The 18994-nt window shown below is 50.7% G+C and overlaps 1 protein-coding gene across 1 annotated transcript in view; it reads left to right on the top strand.

The window, feature by feature from the left end:
* Positions 1-753: 753 nt before the first annotated feature.
* Positions 754-18994, top strand: part of WWC3 (WWC family member 3) — a 120079-nt gene continuing 101838 nt past the window's right edge. Inside the window, exon 1 of the mRNA XM_047075877.1 lies at positions 754-1037. Coding sequence (XP_046931833.1) covers positions 754-1037 — 284 coding nt within the window. The remainder of the gene's footprint in view (positions 1038-18994) is intronic.

Genomic DNA, 18994 nt, shown 5'->3' on the forward strand with positions numbered 1-18994 from the left:
GCAGCTCGGGTGGGGTGCCGTCCTCCCGGCCCTCTTTCCTCTCCGCGGTGGCCCGGGGGCGGGCGGACGCGGCGGCGCCCATCCTGGCCCCCGCGCGGTTTCCCGGCGGGGCCGGAGGAGGGAGGTGATGGAGTGGGAAGAGGGAGGAGCGCGCGGAGCCCGAGGGGAAGGAGAAGGAGGAGCAGCGGCGGAGGGGAGAAGGCGCCTCCGGCGGGGGAGCCGGAGGAGCGGCAGCAGACGGGGGCGGGGGCTCGGGGGTAGAGGAGCGGGTAGCCGAGGAGCCCCGGGGAGCTCGGAGGCGGAGCGGCGGAGGGAGACTGGGGGACTAGCGGCGGACGCGGGCGGGGCCGTCGAAGCGGCCGGGGCAGAGGGGGGCGGAGCAGTGGGAGGGGCGGGGCCTACGCAGCCCCGCCCCCCTCCCGACCGGGCCGCGCCGAGGAACGAAGATGGCCGGGCGCGCCGCGGGAACCGAGGGGCCGCCGGCAGCAGCGGTGGCGGCGGTGGCGGCGCCGGGGCTGTGACTCTACGCGTGGCGGCGATCCGAGCGATCCGGGCGGGCGGGCGGACGGCGGCGCGCAGGGCCAAGAGGGCAGCGGGCGGGCGCCGGTGCGCGGGCGCCGGGCGGAGGATGCACCGGGTGCGGCGGGCGGCTCCCCGCGGCCGCCCCCGCGCCCCGGGCGCCGGGCCTTAGTGCTGGCTGAGGAGGCGGCGCGCGCGGGGCGGCCGGGCGGCGGCGGCGGGGCCCGTGCCGTCATGCCGTGGCTGAGCGGCGGCCGGCGGCGGCGGCGGGGAGAGCCGCGGGAGGCTCCGCGGGAGCCGCAGCCGCCCGCGCAGCCCGCTCGGGAGCCGCCGCCGCCCGCGCCCCCTGCCGCGGCCCCCGCGCCCTCCGCGCCCTCCGCGCCGCCGCCGCCGCGGGCCCGGGAGAGCGCCGAGCTGCCGCTGCCCGCCGGCTGGGAGGAGGCGCGCGACTACGACGGCCGCGTCTTCTACATCGACCACAACACGCGCCAGACGTCGTGGATCGACCCGCGCGACCGGTAAGGGCGGGGGTGCGGGCCGGGATCCGGGCGCTCCATCCCTTGGGTTCGGGGAGGGGATCGAGGACGCCGGGAGGCCTCCGGATCTGGACGAAGATCGCGCGTCCTCGGGGGTCCGGGCGTCGATTCGGGCCCTCCACGCCCCCACCCCGGGGCCTTGGACGAGGATCGAGGCGCCCCCTCTCCCGGCCTCGAGCCCCCGGAGTGCGGAGCCCCGGCCGCCTCCCGGGCCCCGCCGCGGGGCCGACACAGTGACTTGGTTCCCTCACGTCACCCGCTGACCGGCGCCTGGAAGCTGGGCGCCTGGAATTTCCTCTCCCGGGGCTGACGGATGGCCCTCTTTTCCTTTTTCCGCCGCGGCCTCGCCCATCCCTGCCGGGCCTCAGCGGCCCACCGCCCCCGGCCCCGCGGTGGCCAGATGAGCTGTCATCTTGGAGCCGAAACGTGCGCTCCAGCTTCGTGGTGTGGGTTCCTTGTCTGGCGGGCTCAGCGTACTTTCCATCCAGAAACTGGTGCCAGACGGGCCACTTCAGGGATTCCCAGTTCTTTTGCAGTTGGGAGAGCCCGCTCCCAAACTATGATGGTTGCTCTTTAGCGCCTTAAAAATTGAGGTAAAATTCTAATGGAAAGAGCCTTGCCTACTGCAGGCAGAATGGAATATGATTAGACCCATATGCTTTTGGGGTAAACGAAAAACAAGAGCTGAATTTCAGGTTTCCTTTTTGTGCAAGATGTGAACAGGGCACCAAGTGGTCGTCTTATTCATGTAAATAAATCCCATGGAGGAGAAAAAAAGGATTCTTCTGAAAGCACTACCATATTGCATTTAATTAAGTTCATGTAATGACGCTTTTCCTTAACTTTCTGTTTGATTGCTGGTTTCAATGGCTCCGCTGCTTTTGGAGAGATGCAGTGTGTGTGTGTGTGTGTGTGTGTGTGTGTGTGTGTGTGGAATTGGGGATTCTGTTGAAACCGAGTATTTCTGGTGGTTACCTGATATCTTGCTGGGTGCCAGAAAGGCAATAGTGCTGGCTCCCCAGGGATTTCAAGACTTGAGAAGGTTCACTTTGGTGACATTGGTCCTGCTTTCCCCTCACCTGCACAGGAAAGGCAGTGCTGCATGGCACTGGCATTTGAAAATAAACTTTGGAGGAGGGAAGCTGCTGCATTATTGTTTGGAGATCTCTGTGGGTTCAGATAGGGAAAAACAAAGCCAAAGGATCGTGCTTCCCTAACATTTTCCCTGAACACAGCAAACTTCTGGACTCAGAAACTTAGATCAATCTTAGCACAGTTTTATGGGTTAAAAAGATGCTTGGTTATTTTGAAAATCAGGTGAGATCATATAATAATTTTAACCAAAGGCTAGAGCCACAGCTGTTTGATCAAGCCTTGGATGGTTCTGGAATTGGTAGAACTGCTTGGAGTGTAACGCCCTTTTATGCTGTATGTCTGTTAAAAACCCAAACAACTGGAAAATGAACCAATTAAAAACACCGTTTGGCTTAGAAAAGGCTAAGGCTCATTTTATGAGGGTAATATAAAACAGTTGTGGTTACGTCGGAGTGGGGATTCAAGATGAAAAATATAAATGTGAAACTTTCCATTTTAATGGTATGACCCAGGGCATAGGTGAGCAGACCCAATGGAAGTCAGCTTGTAGAATCTTCCTTTCTGTGTGCTTCATACACATTTCGTATGTTCTTTTTTCCAGAAATCTGTTTGCGCGAACTGAATGACATTTTCCCCCTTTTCAGACATTGCTTATGTTATAGATTTTTTAGAAGTCCCCGTTTCTAATGCTTAAAAGTGTCGATTGAGTGAACAAAAGTGCATATTTTACATTTTTTGTAAAGTAAAAACATGTGTATACTTTTATGAGACATTGTTTTTATAGTGAGTGAAATTCAGCAGGGGACAGCTTGCACTTCAGCTCCCATAATACCTTGCCCGAAATATGTATGGAATGTTCAGCAAGCCACAAACATTTAAGTGGAGTCTACCGAAGGGTGTAAATGGGGTATGGTGTAATAGCCATTCTTTTTCCTCTTTCAAAACAGAACCCTGCTGATTTTTATGGGTGACTGATTATCCTTTAAGGTTGTAATTGATTTTTATCATATGGAAAAAACGGTTTGTCGGAGCACATTTTCTCCATGTGCGTCTGACAGTTGAAACCCTTTTTGAGTTGTGTTTGAGCCACACAACTGGAAGACGCTGTTCAAGGACTTTCTCCAAACAGCTTCTAAATAGAGGACCGACAGAGTGGCAGATACACAAATAGGTTTTTAAAGAAAACGAGATTATGAAGGAATACGTGAATGTGGTAGGTTAGGCGAAAATTGTTGCTGACTTAAAACATGATTTCATATACGATTTAGTAAAAGCCATAATAGCATAAAATATGCTGCTGTAAGCAAAATAACTGAGGACCGAGGGTTGTAAATAATCTCTTCTAGGGTTTTAGAGTAATTCCATTCACTGTTGTGTTTAACAACATTTGATATTGCCACGGCTCGGGGTGTGTTGGTGAATTACTGTAGGTATCGTTTCTTTTTGGAGTCACAACCAAGAGGTTGCAAGCCCAAGGAAACAGTCTTTACAGATGTGGCTACAGATTAGTATAAAAAATTTCAGTATTTCCAAAATGCAGTTTTTTTAGTTTGATTTTGAATCCCCACCCCCACCCCCCCCATCTCAGGTTTAAAAATTACCATCTCTGCAGATCAGTACTGTGTGTATAATGTTCATACATTTATACATATTACATATGTGTACATATGTATACAGTTATTACATATACAGTTATTACATATACATATACATGTATACATGTGTATACATGTATACATATACATATACAGTTATTACATATAATGTTCATACATTTCCTTTAACAAAGGATTTTATCCTTTAACAAAGGGTTTTGCATTAAAAAATATAAAGTGAAATCATCATTTCTATGGCTCGTAGCTCCCGTGGATGAGCCTTGTGTGGTTTACATTAGTTGCACATATGCATCCTACGTATATTAACTCAGAGTTCAATGACTGCTCTATAAAAACGTATTTGCTGTTGAGGCAGAAAATTTGGGAAGAACATTTTTGCCTCCTTTGAAAACCTTGAGTGCTTTTGACAGCTGTGTATATGTGTGCTTCCTGTGGGGTTGTGTCGATATCATCCTATAGGCGGACTGAGTGATCGAAACTGTTTCTTGTAGCTCAGTTGAGATTGTGCAACACTGGAATACCAACTTTGGGCAGCTTAAGAATGGTGGACCAGATCACACTTGAGGTTGAACAGAATGTAAATAATCCCGACGGTGGTGGAAGACCCAGACGATATCATGACATAAGCTTTTAGGGACCCATTTGTTCACGAGATGGGATTTGACCTGCTCCAACTGGAGACATTCTGTGGTATATTAAAATTCCTTTGAACAGGCTCTTGCTTTATGGAGAAAACAATCCATGGTTTGGGAATTTGCCAGGTTTGGAGCCCCATATGACAGAGCCAGGTGCCATCATGACCCCCTTCTTAGAACTTTTATTCAGTATTAATTAATGGGCAGTTTACCATATTTACTCCACAGAATCTGTTTCTGGGTTATATAAACTTTCTGATAAATAAGCAATGATTTCTCCATTTTTCATTTTTTTTGAAGAATAGGTACTGTTTGTATGGACATGGGGGAGCATCTTGCTTTTAAGGCCATAAGGGGTGGGCTCCTGGAAGAATCAATAGTCATTTCTTGGTCTATTCTTGGCTTAGTATCTTTCTTTCTTTTTCTTTCCTTCCTTCCTTCCTTTTTTTTTTTTTTTTTTTAAGAAAAGTGAATGGAAAAGTCATTTCTGAAAATAGATCCCGGATGTTTGGAACTCTCTAAGTTTCCTCTTCTCCCTTTTCACTCTGATTCTGAAAGTGGAAATAATGTTTCACCTTCTGTAGTAGGTTCTGCTTCAGGAGCCCATGGGTCAAGTGATGTGTTAAAAGTCACCCGGCGAGCCTGGTGAGTTTCTTCTAGTCCAGGTCCCTTTGCTACTGCTGGTTGCCTTTCCCATACGTTCAGTAAAATTAAGCAGAGTTAAATGCTACTGAATTCAGTTATTCCCATTTAAATCCAGTAAAATGTAGAAGTATTTACAGAGATTCTTGGGAAGGTGGATGGGGAGACCCGGGTTTTCTGGGGGATGGGAGACAGACATATGCAATGAAGACAGTGGTCACCAAGCACCATTGTCAGGTGGTGATGGCTTCTGAGAAAAGGACGGAGGGCTCATTTGAGCCTGCGGGGTCTTTACCTTCTTCCATTGATTTCCTAGGTTGAGGGTTTCTTGCGTGCTCTCTTGGAGCTGGGGAAGAAAAGGAGGCATGTGAGGACAGTGCTGGAGACAGGAAGTGCTGCGTGTTCAGGATAAATGAGGTCAATTTGACTGACCCAGAGTCTTTGTGTAAGGGGGGTGAGCCTTGGGTAACAGCACGCAGAGCTTGGAACCCTCAACTTTGGGCTTGGAGGAGCGAGGACGGTCTTGTGCAGGCTCTCATTTCGCACTGGAAGGCCACAGCTATGGGGACGTCCTGCCGGCAGATGGGCGGACGGGGAGTTGAGCTGGGTCTTCTGGCCCTGGCCCGGAACCAGTGCTCTTTCTGGTATGCCACTCAGCTGCCCAAACCCCACCCACTCTTAAGCATCCTACCTCTGTGTTCGTTCGTTCGTTCGTTCGTTCATTTGGTAACTGTTGCACAGCCTCTCCGTCTCGGGTGCTCTTCCAGGGTTTGAGACTCTAGTGGCGAGCACTAGCAGACGGGCCCCTGCCTCCGTGGGGCTAACACACCTCACCGTGCTGTTCCTGCCTCTTGGTTGTTCCCCACTGAGATCCCTCAGGTCTGTGATGGTGGTCAACAGAAGTGGAGTGCTGACCGTGTGCCAAGCGCTCTAGGTGTTTGTCTGGATGCTTTCACTGAAAGCCCACAGTGGCCGCATGGAGTGTGGGTGGGCAGGTGATGAAACAGGACAGGGAGGTTGACTTAGTAACCTCACTGCCCACAGCCAGAGAGGGGCAGCGTCTGTCTGACTCCAGAGTTGAGCCCACGTCTACTACCTGGACGTGACCCTCCCTTGGCCAGGTAACTGTGCCCCTTGCTCTGTGTTATACCCACCAGTTATTTTTATCTTGCATTCATTGTTGTTTGATATTTTGCCCCCTCTCCCCCACCCCGTGGTAGGTAGAATAATGACTCCCCCAAAGATGTTACAATGACATCTGTAGGTAGGATTAAGTTAAGAATCTCGAGATGAGGTGATTGTTCCCGATTATCCGGGTGGGCCCCATGTAATCATGGACCTTATAAGAGGGAGGCAAGAGGGTTGTTTCCCATTGAGAATGGAAGCATCTGGTCAGCTTGGTGTCTTTGATAATAACGGTGATTGCTGGTGCTTGTAGAATGCTTAGGGGGTACTGTGCTAGTACGCTCGTTACATCCATTTTCTCCCTAGCTCCTCCTAGCAGTTAGGAGTCCTTGTTCCTTTCAGAATAGTGTAGAGTCTCACCTTAGTCATCTGATGTGCTGGCCAAATGTGGGGTGGTGGGTAGGGTGAATTTCCAAGAGAAGAGGCCAGTTGGAAACTCTTGGGAGGTCTTCATGGATGGTGAGGGCCTGATTGAGAGAGATTGGGAGCAGTGGGGCTAGAAAAGGCAGGGATTCTACGAGAGAAACTGTGATGAAAACAAGGGCACGGTATTTAGCTAATACTTGAATCAAGGCAGGTGGAATCGGGAGCTCTTGACAGACATGGTGAGGGCATCTTGAAAGGCTGTTCGTGGAGCTGCGGAATCTCCAGTGTTTTCTACCTGGTGGGCCCTCTTTTTATTTCTTTAAAGGGGCTAAGGAAGTGAGAGGGAAGGAGAAAGGGAGTCGGCTAGGCTGGTCCTTAGGCAGAAAGCCCTGCACTCGGGTGGGTGAGTCATCGAGCCAGGCGGGAGATCTTCTGGTGGGTCTTATGCGCCAGCCGCGGCACCACCAGGAGATCGAGCACTGCCAAGGTGGGCACGGCATTGCCATGGTGTGGGAAGCTCAGCCAGGACACCGGATAGCCACCGTGGGAGACGGACCCCTTCTGCCCGTGGAGCTCTGTGCCACGGGAAGGTGCTCGTCTCCAGTGCGGGGCAGGCCTCTGAGGGTAAGGATCCACTGGATTTGCCCTGAAAATTCTCCCCGCTTAACAAAAATTGAGATAAGATTTACTTACTCTAAAATGTACCATTTCAAAGTACACTGTGTAGGTAGTGGCTTCTAGTATATTCACAAGGTTGTGCCATCATCACCACTAACTCCAGAACTTTTCCTTCACCCCAAAAAGAAACCCTGTACCTGTTACCCAAAGTCACTCTCCACCGCCCCCAGCCCCTGGCAACTGCTAATCTGCTCTCTGTCCCTGTGGATTTGCCTGTTCTGGACATTTCATCTAAGTGGAGTCATACGCTCTGTGGCCTCCCGGGTCTGGCTTATTTTGCTCAGCATGATCTCTTCGAGGTTTATCCGTGTCGCAGCGTGGATCGGTGCTTCCTTCCTTTTCGTTGCCAAGTACGGCCCCACCGGGTGGCTAGGGCACAGCATTAGAGGCTGCCCTCAAGTGCCGTCCTTGTCCAGGTGTCCCTACAGACTATAGGAAGTGGCCGTGGCTTGAATTCCACCCTGTCAACTGCAGCTGTTCTACTCACAGAAGAATGACCCTTCCTATGTTTACAGTGTCAGAATGTAAACATGACCTCGTGTATTCCCTGAAAAACACGAGGCTTGGGCTGGCTGTGATCAGCTGTTGTCTGTTCTCATTTGCTCGCTGCTTGTTGTGGCCCCTCCGTAGTGCTGTCCATGGTTGAACCGGCTGGGGGGGGTGGGGGGGTCTTCCGAGTCCCGGCGCCCTCTGCACGTGGCGCCCAGGTAGCCCGTGTTTTAGGTTTGAGTTTCTATTCCCTGACACGAGCCTTGAGTAGATTGCTGTTTCCGAAGATGATGTCACAGCTCCACACGGTGTTACGATGTTGGGCTTAGGTAGGTGTGTTCAGTTCTGTCACTGCGCTTGGAATTTCAGAATTTTGACAAATGGCTCTTTGTTGCGTGCTGTTTGGGAACTGCTCATTCCGGCTCTTGGGAAAATGTTTTCTGGCCCTTTTCCCCCAGGTCTCCGTTAATCCTGGGAAGTGTCTGTGATCTTGGGACGGACGGGAGAGCTCAGGTGAAGCCCGTGAGGATTTGGAATGGGGGGAGTTTGGCCCAGGACAGCTGGCGGACCTCGCCTGGCAGGTCAGGGCCGGGGCCAGGGTCACGCCCGCCTGGCCGGCCAGGTCCCGATGTGCAAGGTGGGGCCTGGCACTCAGAGCCCAGTGCAGGGGGGAGGGGAGGTCTGGCTGAGGCCGCACACCTTTGTTGCACCCTCGCTCCATTCTCTCTCCCTTGTCCAGAAATGCCCTTCCTGCACGCCGGCCCACTTCTCAGAGAAGAGAAGCGGGTTTAAAGGGGAGGGTGATGCTGTCCCGATGGGCCCTTCTGCAGCCTGCGGGACTTGTTTGTGACGTCTGATGCACTTCACGTGACTGATCAGCTGATGGACGTGGGCGAGCCGCGGGAACCTTGGTAAAAATCCGTTGTTTGGCACCACGGCAACTGTGGCCCCTCACTTGGCGCCGTGCTCCTGTGCACAGCTGTGCGTGGAACCGACTGTGGCTGCCCTTTCACGTGTCGAGGCCCACAGGGACCTGGGGTGTTCCTTCTGTTCCACGGGGAAGCCACTGAAGAGTTCCTGCCACCCGAGAACGAAACCGTGCATGAACACGCAGAGTGCGTGCAAATCCCCGCCTGCCCCTTCCCAGAGGGAGCTCCCATAACCTCTTGCTGTGTGTCCTTTGGTTCCTTCTCGACACTCTGCCGAAACACATATGCTTGAACCTGGACCTCTGTCTGGGGATTTTACAGAAACGGGATCATGCTATCGACTTGCCCCCGTGGCTTGACACTGTCGCTTAATGATAAGTCCCGGTGCTCTTGCCACTGTTGGAATATTACGGATCTACCACCGTTGTTTTCCATGTCGTTGTACTGAGGTACGTTTCATAACAGAATTACTCATTTTAAAGTGAGCCACTCCGTGGCATTCAGTTCGGTCACCGTGTCGTGCGGCCGCCCCCGCTGTCCAGTTCCATAAACCTTTCCTTCACCCCGGTAGGATACCCTGTCCCCATTAAGCAGCCACTGTCCGTTCCCTCCCCACCCCCCGTGGGCCCTGGCAGCCCCAGGCTGCTTTCAGGCCCTCTGGCTTTGCCAGTTCTGGACATTGCCTCCAAATGGAATCATATGATCTACAGGTGTCCCATCCCCTGGGCAGGGGACTTGGGTTCCATTACCTCCCCAAGGGCTCTTACGGTTGGCCCCATCCCTGGGGGCCATTTCCCCATTAACCACCCGCCAGCCCGAGGAAGGGTGAGGGGGAAGGGCCATCAGTGATATTAAGGTGGTGGTGGTGGTGGTTGTTCTAAACAAAATGGAGAAGCATAAATAAGTGAAAGGGTTTATTTCAGTTCCATAAAATGGATGAATGAATGAATGAATGAATGAATGAATGAATGAATGGAATCGTACGCTATGTGGCCTTTTGTGTTGGGCTTCTTTCATCTAGCCTAATGTTTTTGTGGCTCATCCCCATTGTAGGGGTCTGGTTTTATGCTTCTGCTTCTGGTTTAATACGAGGATACGCCCTCACGTGATCCTAACTGAGGGCAGCTGCGTGAACTTGCCCGCGGGAGCTGCCAGCACATTCTAAGAAAAGTCAATTGACAATCAAAGAAAAGAGATTTTTGCTTTTCGTTTGTTCCCTAATTTAGCCTTTAATTTGTTACTTTGAGAAAGAGAGAAATGTAAAATCTTTCACATTTCTCTTCAACGTGAGGGACAGGGAGCCAAAAAAACTGATATGTACAGTAAGACTTTTCAATAACCTAGATGCAAAGAGAAAAATCAAAACAACCCCAAACAAACAAACAAACAAACAAAAACCCCGATCTAGATGCTACGTCTGTGCCGGGGGCCATGGAGAGTAACAAATGAACATCCCCTAGCCGCTTTCCTCGGGGAGATGGAAACGCCGCTGGGGAAAACAGAAGAACCCACGTGGAATAATAAGCCGGTGCCGGGGTGGTTCGCGGTGGGCTGTCAGGACCGCGGCAGCCCTGGAGCCCGACGACGCGGGCACCCCAGGTCAGCGCCTGCCACCAGCGCCGTGCTGCCGTGCAAATCCCTGAACTTCCTTGTGCCCAGAGTTTCTTACTTGTACAAGGAGAAGGGCAATACTTGTCGTTAGATGGACCAGCGTGTAAGTGTAGGTTCTTTTCCAGATGCAGTGGCCGGCCCCGGGAGGTCTTAGGAGAGGGGGGGGGCCCAGCATCTGTTCCTGGGCAGCCTGTGGGATAAGAATGGGTTTTCCATTTGCAAATGGTTGAATAAAAAGAAGAGTAGTATTTTGTGAAATTTATGTGACATTCGGATTTCAGCGTCCACGAATAAAGTTTCATTGGAGCTTAGCCGCACACTCCGTGGCTGCTTTCGAGCTACAACTAACTACGAGGACAGAGTTGAGTGGCTGGGCAGAGACCGTGGGGGCCGCAAAGCCGAAAACGTTACTGTCTGGCTCTTTACAGAAAAAGTGTGCTGATCCCTGATCTTAGAAGACAGGATTGGGGCGCCTGGGTGGCTCAGTCAGTTAAGCAGCTGACTTCCGGCTCAGGTCATGTTCTCACGGTTCGTGAGTTCGAGCCCCGCGTCGGGCTCCGTGCTGACAGCTCAGAGCCTGGAGCCTGTTTCGGATTCTGTGTCTCCCTCTCTCTCTCTGCCCCTCTCCCACTCGGTCTGTCTGTTTCTCTAAAAAATAAATAAAAACGTTAAAAAACAATTTTAAAAAAAGGATTAATTAAGGTCAGGGGACCTGTGGTCAGGGGACCATTGGTCAGGGGACCTGTGGGGGGTGGCACAGGATAAGACCTGAAAACCCCAGTGGGAAGTCTAACCAGAGGAAAGGGGCATGGAATCATAAAAGCCAGTGGGGACCTTAATTTAGTCAAGGAACTCCTCCATAGAAACTTCTTCGGAAAAGGATGTTGTAGGGGTGCCTGGGTGGCTCGGTCTGTGAAGCATCCGACTTCGGCTCTGGTCACGATCTCACCATTTGTGAGTTCGAGCCCCGCGTCAGGCTCTGTGCTGACAGCTCGGAGCCCGGAGCCTGCTTCGGATCCTGTGTCTCCCTCTCTCTCTGCCCCTCCCCCGCTCACACTCTGTTTCTCTCTCTCTCAAAAATAAACAAACATTAAAAAAACAAAAAGGACGTTGTATCTGTCATATGACAACCGGTAGAGTTAGATTACATCATTTAAATAGGATGCGAATTAAGACTGTATAAGAAGGCAGGAAAATAACCACATTTAAAAAGATTTTCACTTGGGGCGCCTGGGTGGCGCAGTCGGTTAAGCGTCCGACTTCAGCCAGGTCACGATCTCGCGGTCCGTGAGTTCGAGCCCCGCGTCGGGCTCTGGGCTGATGGCTCAGAGCCTGGAGCCTGTTTCCGATTCTGTGTCTCCCTCTCTCTCTGCCCCTCCCCAATTCATGCTCTGTCTCTCTCTGTCCCAAAAATAAATAAAAACGTTGAAAAAAAAATTTAAAAAAAAAAAATAAAAAAAAAAATAAAAAGATTTTCACTAAAAATACATTTTTAATTCTGGGGATCCACTGCACAGCACTGTTATTATAGTGAACGGTACCGTGTCATATGCTCGAATCGCTAAGAGAGTAGATCTTAAATGGTGTCACCACAAAGAGGAAATGGTAATCGGGTAACGTGATGGAGGTGTTAGCACACGCTATGGTGATAATCATATTGCCATATATAAGCCTATCGAATCATCATATTGTACACCTTGAACTTACACTATGTTATATGTCAATTACATCTCAGTAGAGCTGGGAAAAACACAGTTAAAAAAAGCTAAGGTTTGAAGGTGCAAAAAAACCTTAGTTCCTGGGAGAATTTTGAGTAAAGGACTCATTCTTTTGTGCTCCTGGGTAAGTGGACCCGCCCCCCTGTACTTTATGAACTGAAGTGGGTTTTAAAGGCCCGTTAAGAGAATTGTGTGTGTGCACATATGTTGCTTGCTAAGAACACGCAGATGGAAAGAAGAAACCCAGCTGTTCTCTGCCCCTCCACACCCCCCTTCACAGGCCTGGAGAGGCAGAAAAGACCCCCTGGGACCAGTGTTACAGGGAGGGCCCTTCATTAGCCTGTTCCTCTTCAGAGCAAACCAAGACGCAGAAAGAAGTTGGTAGGATTCCGTTTATATAGCATTCTTTTTTTTTTGTTTCTTTATTTTTGAGAGAGAGACAGAGTGCAAGCAGGGGAGGGGCAGAGAGAGAGGGAGACACAGAATCCGAAGCAGGCTCCGGGCTCTGAGCTGTCAGCACAGAGCCCGACGCGGGGCTCGAGCTCCCAAACTGTGAGATCGTGACCTGGGCCGAAGTCGGATGCTTAGTCGACTGAGCCACCCAGGCGCCCCGATAGCATTCTTAAAATGATAACATGGAGTTGGAGAGCACATTAGTGGTTGCTGAGGGTTAGGGATGGGGGGCAGGGGTAGGTGTGGCTATAAAAGTGGCTCGAGGGAGGCATGTGGTGGCAGGATATTTCTACATCTTCATTGTGGTTATGGAAACTACACATGTGGGGAAATGACACGGAACTAGTACACAATGTGTACAGCCACTCACGTGCACACGGATGTGCACATGAACTCTGAGTAAGCCGTGTGGGCTGTGTGGGTGTCGGTCCCCTGGTTTGGCCTTGTGCTGTAGTTGCGCAGGGCGTGACATGGGGGGAAACTGGGTAAAGGAGCCTCCCTTCCACAGAAGGAGCAACTTTCTGTGAATCTGTTATTTCAAAATAAAAAGCAAAAGGAAAGAAAAGTGAGAGAATGAAGGGACCAAGCAGTTATAGTTTTGTTTTGTTTTTTGATTTAAACCATCTCCTTTCCTTTAACTTATTTAGATTTTACTCTCCTTTTCTACACAATACCTACCATGCAGTGGGTGCTCAGTAAATGTTTTTTGAATGTAATTATGCATGTAGAAGCAGGTTTTTTAAAATGTTTATTCTGAGAGAGAGAGAGATTCAGAGAGAGCGGGGAGGGGCAGAGAGAGAGGGAGAGAGAATCCCAAGCAGGCTCTGTACTGTCAGAGTAGAGCCTGACGTGAGGCTCGATTTCACAAACCGTGAAGATAGCGACCTGAGCCGAGATCAGGAATTGTACGCTCAACCGACTGAGCCACCCAGGTGCCCCCCTAGAAACAGGTTTGACTTACTTGTGTATTTCTGTGTTCCACTTAGTTTTTCTCAAATATTCTAGAATTCTCAAGAGCAGCCGTCTTTGCCTGCGGTCAGAGCCCCTGCTTTGTTGGAGTGCCCACCCTTGCCTTGGCTCAGGGGATGTTATCCTCTCTGCAGCTCCTGCTGAAGTCCTGCTCGCTCAGAGCCGGTGGGTCTCCGCTGGGAGTGGGTTTGCCCCTGCGGGGCCATTTGGCCACGTCTGAAGACATTTTTGATCATCACAGCTGGGGAGTGGGGATGGGGTGCGACTGGCATTTAGGAGGTGGAGGCCAGGGAAGCTGCTGGATGTCCTCCAGTGCATAGGACAGCCCCCAGCACCACGAGGAGTTATTTGGCCCCAAGTGGCAGTAGCCGGGCCTGCCTGCGTTTGGCCGAGGCAGGAGCACGTGGCCCAGAGCTGTGCCGTGAGCGCAGGGGGAGGTGCGGGACAGCCAGAGTTGAGGACAAGGCTCCTCGTTCCTGCGGACCTGCGTGGAAGCGACTCCTCCTTCTGCTAACCCGTCTCCACCTACATCCGGAGCTGGGTGGTTACGTCGCTGCCACAGAAGCCAGGAGGGAGCTGGCCGAGAAGCCCAGGGTGGCGGAGAGAAAAGGCTGCACCCTTGGTAAGGTGGATGGTAGCTGATTGAAGAAGGTTCTAGAGCTACCTGCCCGCAGCACCTTTTCTTACATGAAATGTGAACTAACAGTGTCTACTTAACCCTCCAAAGCCGGTTGAACTGGGGTCTCTGTCACTTGCGGCCAGCAGAGCCGTCCTCGCTCGTGTGTGTCTATCTCGTGGCGTCTGCAGTTTCCATCACGGACATTCTTTTTTTTTTTTAATTTTTTTTTTCAACGTTTTTTTATTTATTTTTGGGACAGAGAGAGACAGAGCATGAACGGGCGAGGGGCAGAGAGAGAGGGAGACACAGAATCAGAAACAGGCTCCAGGCTCTGAGCCATCAGCCCAGAGCCCGACGCGGGGCTCGAACTCACGGACCGCGAGATCGTGACCTGGCTGAAGTCGGACGCTTAACCGACTGCGCCACCCAGGCGCCCCCATCACGGACATTCTTACTGGGGGTGCAGGCTGCCACGGAGCGTCTGGGCCTCATCTCATAAGTAGTCCTCTGTTTTTGACCCTTTAGACTGTCCCTTGATATTTGTGATTATATAAGTACTATAATTATAGTGCTGCTTAGGTGCAATTATTTTCTCAGCAGCAGTGCTTTCCCCCGCGTTTGCTTTAGGAGATAGCTAAAGGCCTGGGCTGAATGCAGACCAGTGGTTGGTTGGTTGGTTTTAATACACATCTGTGTTGGAATGTTTTAGAATTACAGAAGAGTTGCAAAGATGAGACAGCTCCCCCCATTGTTAATATCTTATATCACCATAGTGTACTTGTCAAAACTAAGAAGCCAGTTTGGATATGTTTCTGTTCATAAAACTCCAGACATTATTTGGATTTCACCAGGTTTTTCCACTAATGTCTTTTTTCTGCTCCGAGAGTTTTTAGAAATATTAAGTTGTTGGCATTTGGATGCCTCAAGCCGACTATTGTATGTTTCTCTTATCTCTCTCTTGTGGGTGTTCATTTATCTTCCGTGCACTTGACAGACTTGTTAGAAGTGCTCCCAGGCTGCTTTTCATTTAGGCTCGTGACGTCGTATGGCATCCATTGAACAGTGGAGGTTCGTGAAGAACCTTCTTTGCTTTCTCCAGCTCTTCCTCGGCCTCCCACCCATCCTAGCATTAAACTGTGGTGTGCAGTCACTAGATACAGCCCCCAAGTACCCAGCGGGTTTCACATGAAAAGGGAAGGGATCAATGAACCTCGAAGACACGATGCTGAGTGAAAGAAACAGACACATAAGACGGCACAACGTCCCCCAAAGGCAAACCCATAGCGATAGAAAACTAGTTGTTGCCTGAGGCCGGAGGTGGGAAAGGGAGCTACCTCCGCGATGAGAACGTTCGAACGCTGGATTAGGTTTTGTACAACTCGGCACGTTTACTAAGAATCAGTGAATTGTATACGTAAAAAGGGAGGGTTTTATGGTATGTAGATTATACCTCAATAAAATTGTTTTGAAAAAATCTTATAAAGCGAACCTGTTCTTACATTCCAGTGCCTATCTTGCTTTGGTGGTGGGACGGACCAGGCTAATGTCAATGAGAGTTGGCAGCCGCTCGCCACGCAGAAGGCTTCCGGGCTCCTCAGAGTGTCCATACGATGTAGCGTTTTGTATGTCAGCTCTGCTGCAATGGACAATAAAAAAAAGCTTTTGGAAATGTCCCTGAAGTCACCAGGTACCCTTAAGAAGCCGTATGCTAACATTGTCCAGGAGTGTGGCCAACTGTAAGGGGAGACCACCGCCACGAACAATCTGGTGATCATCACTCGATCAAAAACATAGGTGGTTTTCATGAAGGCACCTACCTCCTTCATTCAGAGGAATTTTCCTTCTAGGAGGACTCACCGGCGCTGCTTTCTGTTTTATTTTATTTTATTTTATTTTATTTTTTTTTTAAATTTTTTTTTTCAACGTTTATTTATTTTTGGGACAGAGAGAGACAGAGCATGAACGGGGGAGGGGCAGAGAGAGAGGGAGACACAGAATCGGAAACAGGCTCCAGGCTCCGAGCCATCAGCCCAGAGCCCGACGCGGGGCTCGAACTCACGGACCGCGAGATCGTGACCTGGCTGAAGTCGGACGCTTAACCGACTGCGCCACCCAGGCGCCCCTCTGCTTTCTGTTTTAGAAGAGTTGATGTGACATCTGATTATGTGGCAGTGTTTGGGTTGTAATGCAGTTTGTGGCTGAAGGGTCGATTGATACTTGGGCCTTTATTTTTAAAATTTATTATTATTATTATTATTTTTTTGGTGTTTACTTTTGAGTGAGCGTGTGAGCAGGAGAGGGGCAGAGGGAGAGCAGGGCAGAGGATCCAAAGCGGGCTCTGCACTGACAGCAGAGAGCCCAACGCGGGGCTCAAACCCACGAATCGTGAGACCATGACCTGAGCCGAAGTCGGACGCTTAACGGACTGAGCCACCCAGGCGCCCTGATACTTGGGCCTTTAAATGTCAGCATTCTTCTCTTTCACACATTTTTTTGGAAGAAGCTCTTAAAATTGTACTACATGCTTCTTGTTTCTTGGGTGTATTAAAATGTGACATTTTCTTGATAGTTACGGTTTGTATGGGTGAACAGGGCCGTTGATATGTCCTGAAATGGACCACTAACCATAGGGACCACCCAAGTGTGCTTAGCCCTCATTTTAGACGTAGACATCTTGAGTCTGACTCCTGGCTCTGCCGTTCGGTGTGTGCCCTAGGGCAGTATTTGGGCTCTCTGAGCCTTAGTTTCCTTTTCCATAAAATGGGGGCACTTAGGTCAATGTCTAGTGCATAGTAGACACATTTTAATTGTTCTTGTGATCATAGTAAATAGTCTTTCAGCATTGTGGGTCTTCAAAGTCTTTTTTCTTCTGCCTATCAAATTTTTCTCTCTCCATTATCTCTCTTCCGCTTCTGAGTTGCTTGCTTATTTTCTTTGTAGTTGTGTGGCCCTGGGGACCCACCAGTGTAAAGGCAGGCACTCAGAGTTCATGATAACTATTTTTCCTCTCTGCTTGAAGCTGTTCTTTGCATTCTCTTGGTTTTGTGGGCTGAGTGAATGAAGTTGCTGGGAGTGAAATGTTACTAAAGAGAGTGAACAGATTAGAGCAGGGCCATCAAACTTTCTTGGTAAAGGGCTAGAGAGAAAATATTTTAGGCTTTATAGGCCACGGGGTCTCTGTTGCAGGCACTCAACTCTGCTGTTGTAGCTCAAAAGTAGCCAGAGGCTATCCCTAAATGTGGATGGGCCTGGCTGTGCTTCAGTAAAGCTTTATTTATGAAGACAAGAAACAGGCTGAATTTGGCCCACAGGCCCTACTTTGCCAATCCGAGAAATGATGTCATGCTTGTTTGTGTACCGTGTCGACACAACCGAAGCTTCTACATGTTTAACTTTCGTTGTCATTGTATTAGCTTGGATATAAATCTGAAAATACCCCAAATATATACCGAATTATTGGTTTCCAGGTTTCAGCATCATCTTGTTCTGGAACTTGGTATTTGTAGCACTCAGTGATGTTGGGGACTTTCAAAGAATTCACGTCATATGATTAGATCTTGTTCCGTAATTAATGTTGGATACTTAATATTGGACAGATATTAAGACCAGGAGAAGTTGATTCAAGGTCAAGGTCTTCAGCTACATCTTCTCAGCAACCTTGTGCACTATCTACACAGTTTTCGTGTGTGTATTAATAGCTTTTGGCTGCACATTATTTATTTATTGAGAGAGAGAGAGACAGCGCTCGAGCACGCACAAGTGAGGGAGGGAGGGGCCGAGGGAAGAGTCTTAAGCAGGCTCCACCCTCAGTGCGGAGCCCGACGTGGGTTTTCATCTCATGACTGTGCCATCAAGAGTCAGATGCTTCACCAGCTGAACCACCCAGGTGCCCCAGGCTGGATATTTGACAGACAGACTTACTTTGGGGATGAAATTAAGTTTACCCAAAACGCTGTGCTATTTGGGCCTTGGAAGGGGGACTCTCAGAGCGCATGTCCGTAGCACCGCCTCTGGAAAGTCCTCACTCCTGCGCGGCTCACCTGCCGGCGGTGGGAGATGGGTAAGTGGGTGGACCGGGGCTGCAGGGAGGCAGCGAGAAACCGTTAACATTCACTTCAACAGTTAACTTAGATATTTTCCTAGCAGCATGTGGCCACAGCTGTAAAAGCTATCCCGGCCCTCAGGTTCACCGATTCCACCAAAACCAAGGCTGTCAGCTGGGGGCGGTTTCACCCTCCAGGGGACGCGTGGCAATGTCTGGAGACGGTTCTGGTGGTCGCAGTTTGTGGGGAGGGGTCGGTACTGGCGTGCAGGGGGCGGAGGCCGGGGATGCCGCTCGATGTCCCACAGGGCACAGGGCAGCCGCAGCAGAGAGTGACCCGGCCCCTGTGCCAGCGGCGCTCAGGCTGCGACCCTGCTCGCGGGGGCACGCCGATGCCCATATGATGTCACAAATTGTTGTGTTTAGAAACTGAGGTTTTATTATTAAGAGCAAGTGGTGGCTGGTGGTTGCTTTCTAATGGTTGGATGGTTTGGGGTCTAAAGCAATAAGGCACAAGCCTGCGGTGGCCGGCGCGGCAGAGCTTCGTCACCGGGTGACTTTTCTTCAGAAGCGCCGTGGCGCCGTGTCGTTGGCCGTCCACGGACTGCTTCCGAACGCGTCGCACCCGGATCATTCTGTGATTGATCTGGCCCCGGGTTAACCGAGACCGTCATCCCCTGAATCTCAGTGTTAAAAGCCAAGACATCAGAAACCGAAGCGTCCCTCCACCGGGATCCTACACCTCCCGAACGTCAGCGTGCAGATGGCACATTGACAAAAATGTCGAGGATTACCAAGAATAGCTTCTTGCACTCACACGCACGCGGCAGGGAGGACAGAGCGGCGTTTGCTTCTCCAGGCCAGAACCAGCGACTCCTCTTGGAGCAGCTCC

The sequence above is a fragment of the Lynx rufus genome, unplaced genomic scaffold (genome assembly GCF_022079265.1).
Source record: "Lynx rufus isolate CCGP_SWC_20201006 ecotype Redwood Valley unplaced genomic scaffold, mLynRuf1.p SCAF_14, whole genome shotgun sequence".
NCBI classification, from domain to species: domain Eukaryota; kingdom Metazoa; phylum Chordata; class Mammalia; order Carnivora; family Felidae; genus Lynx; species Lynx rufus.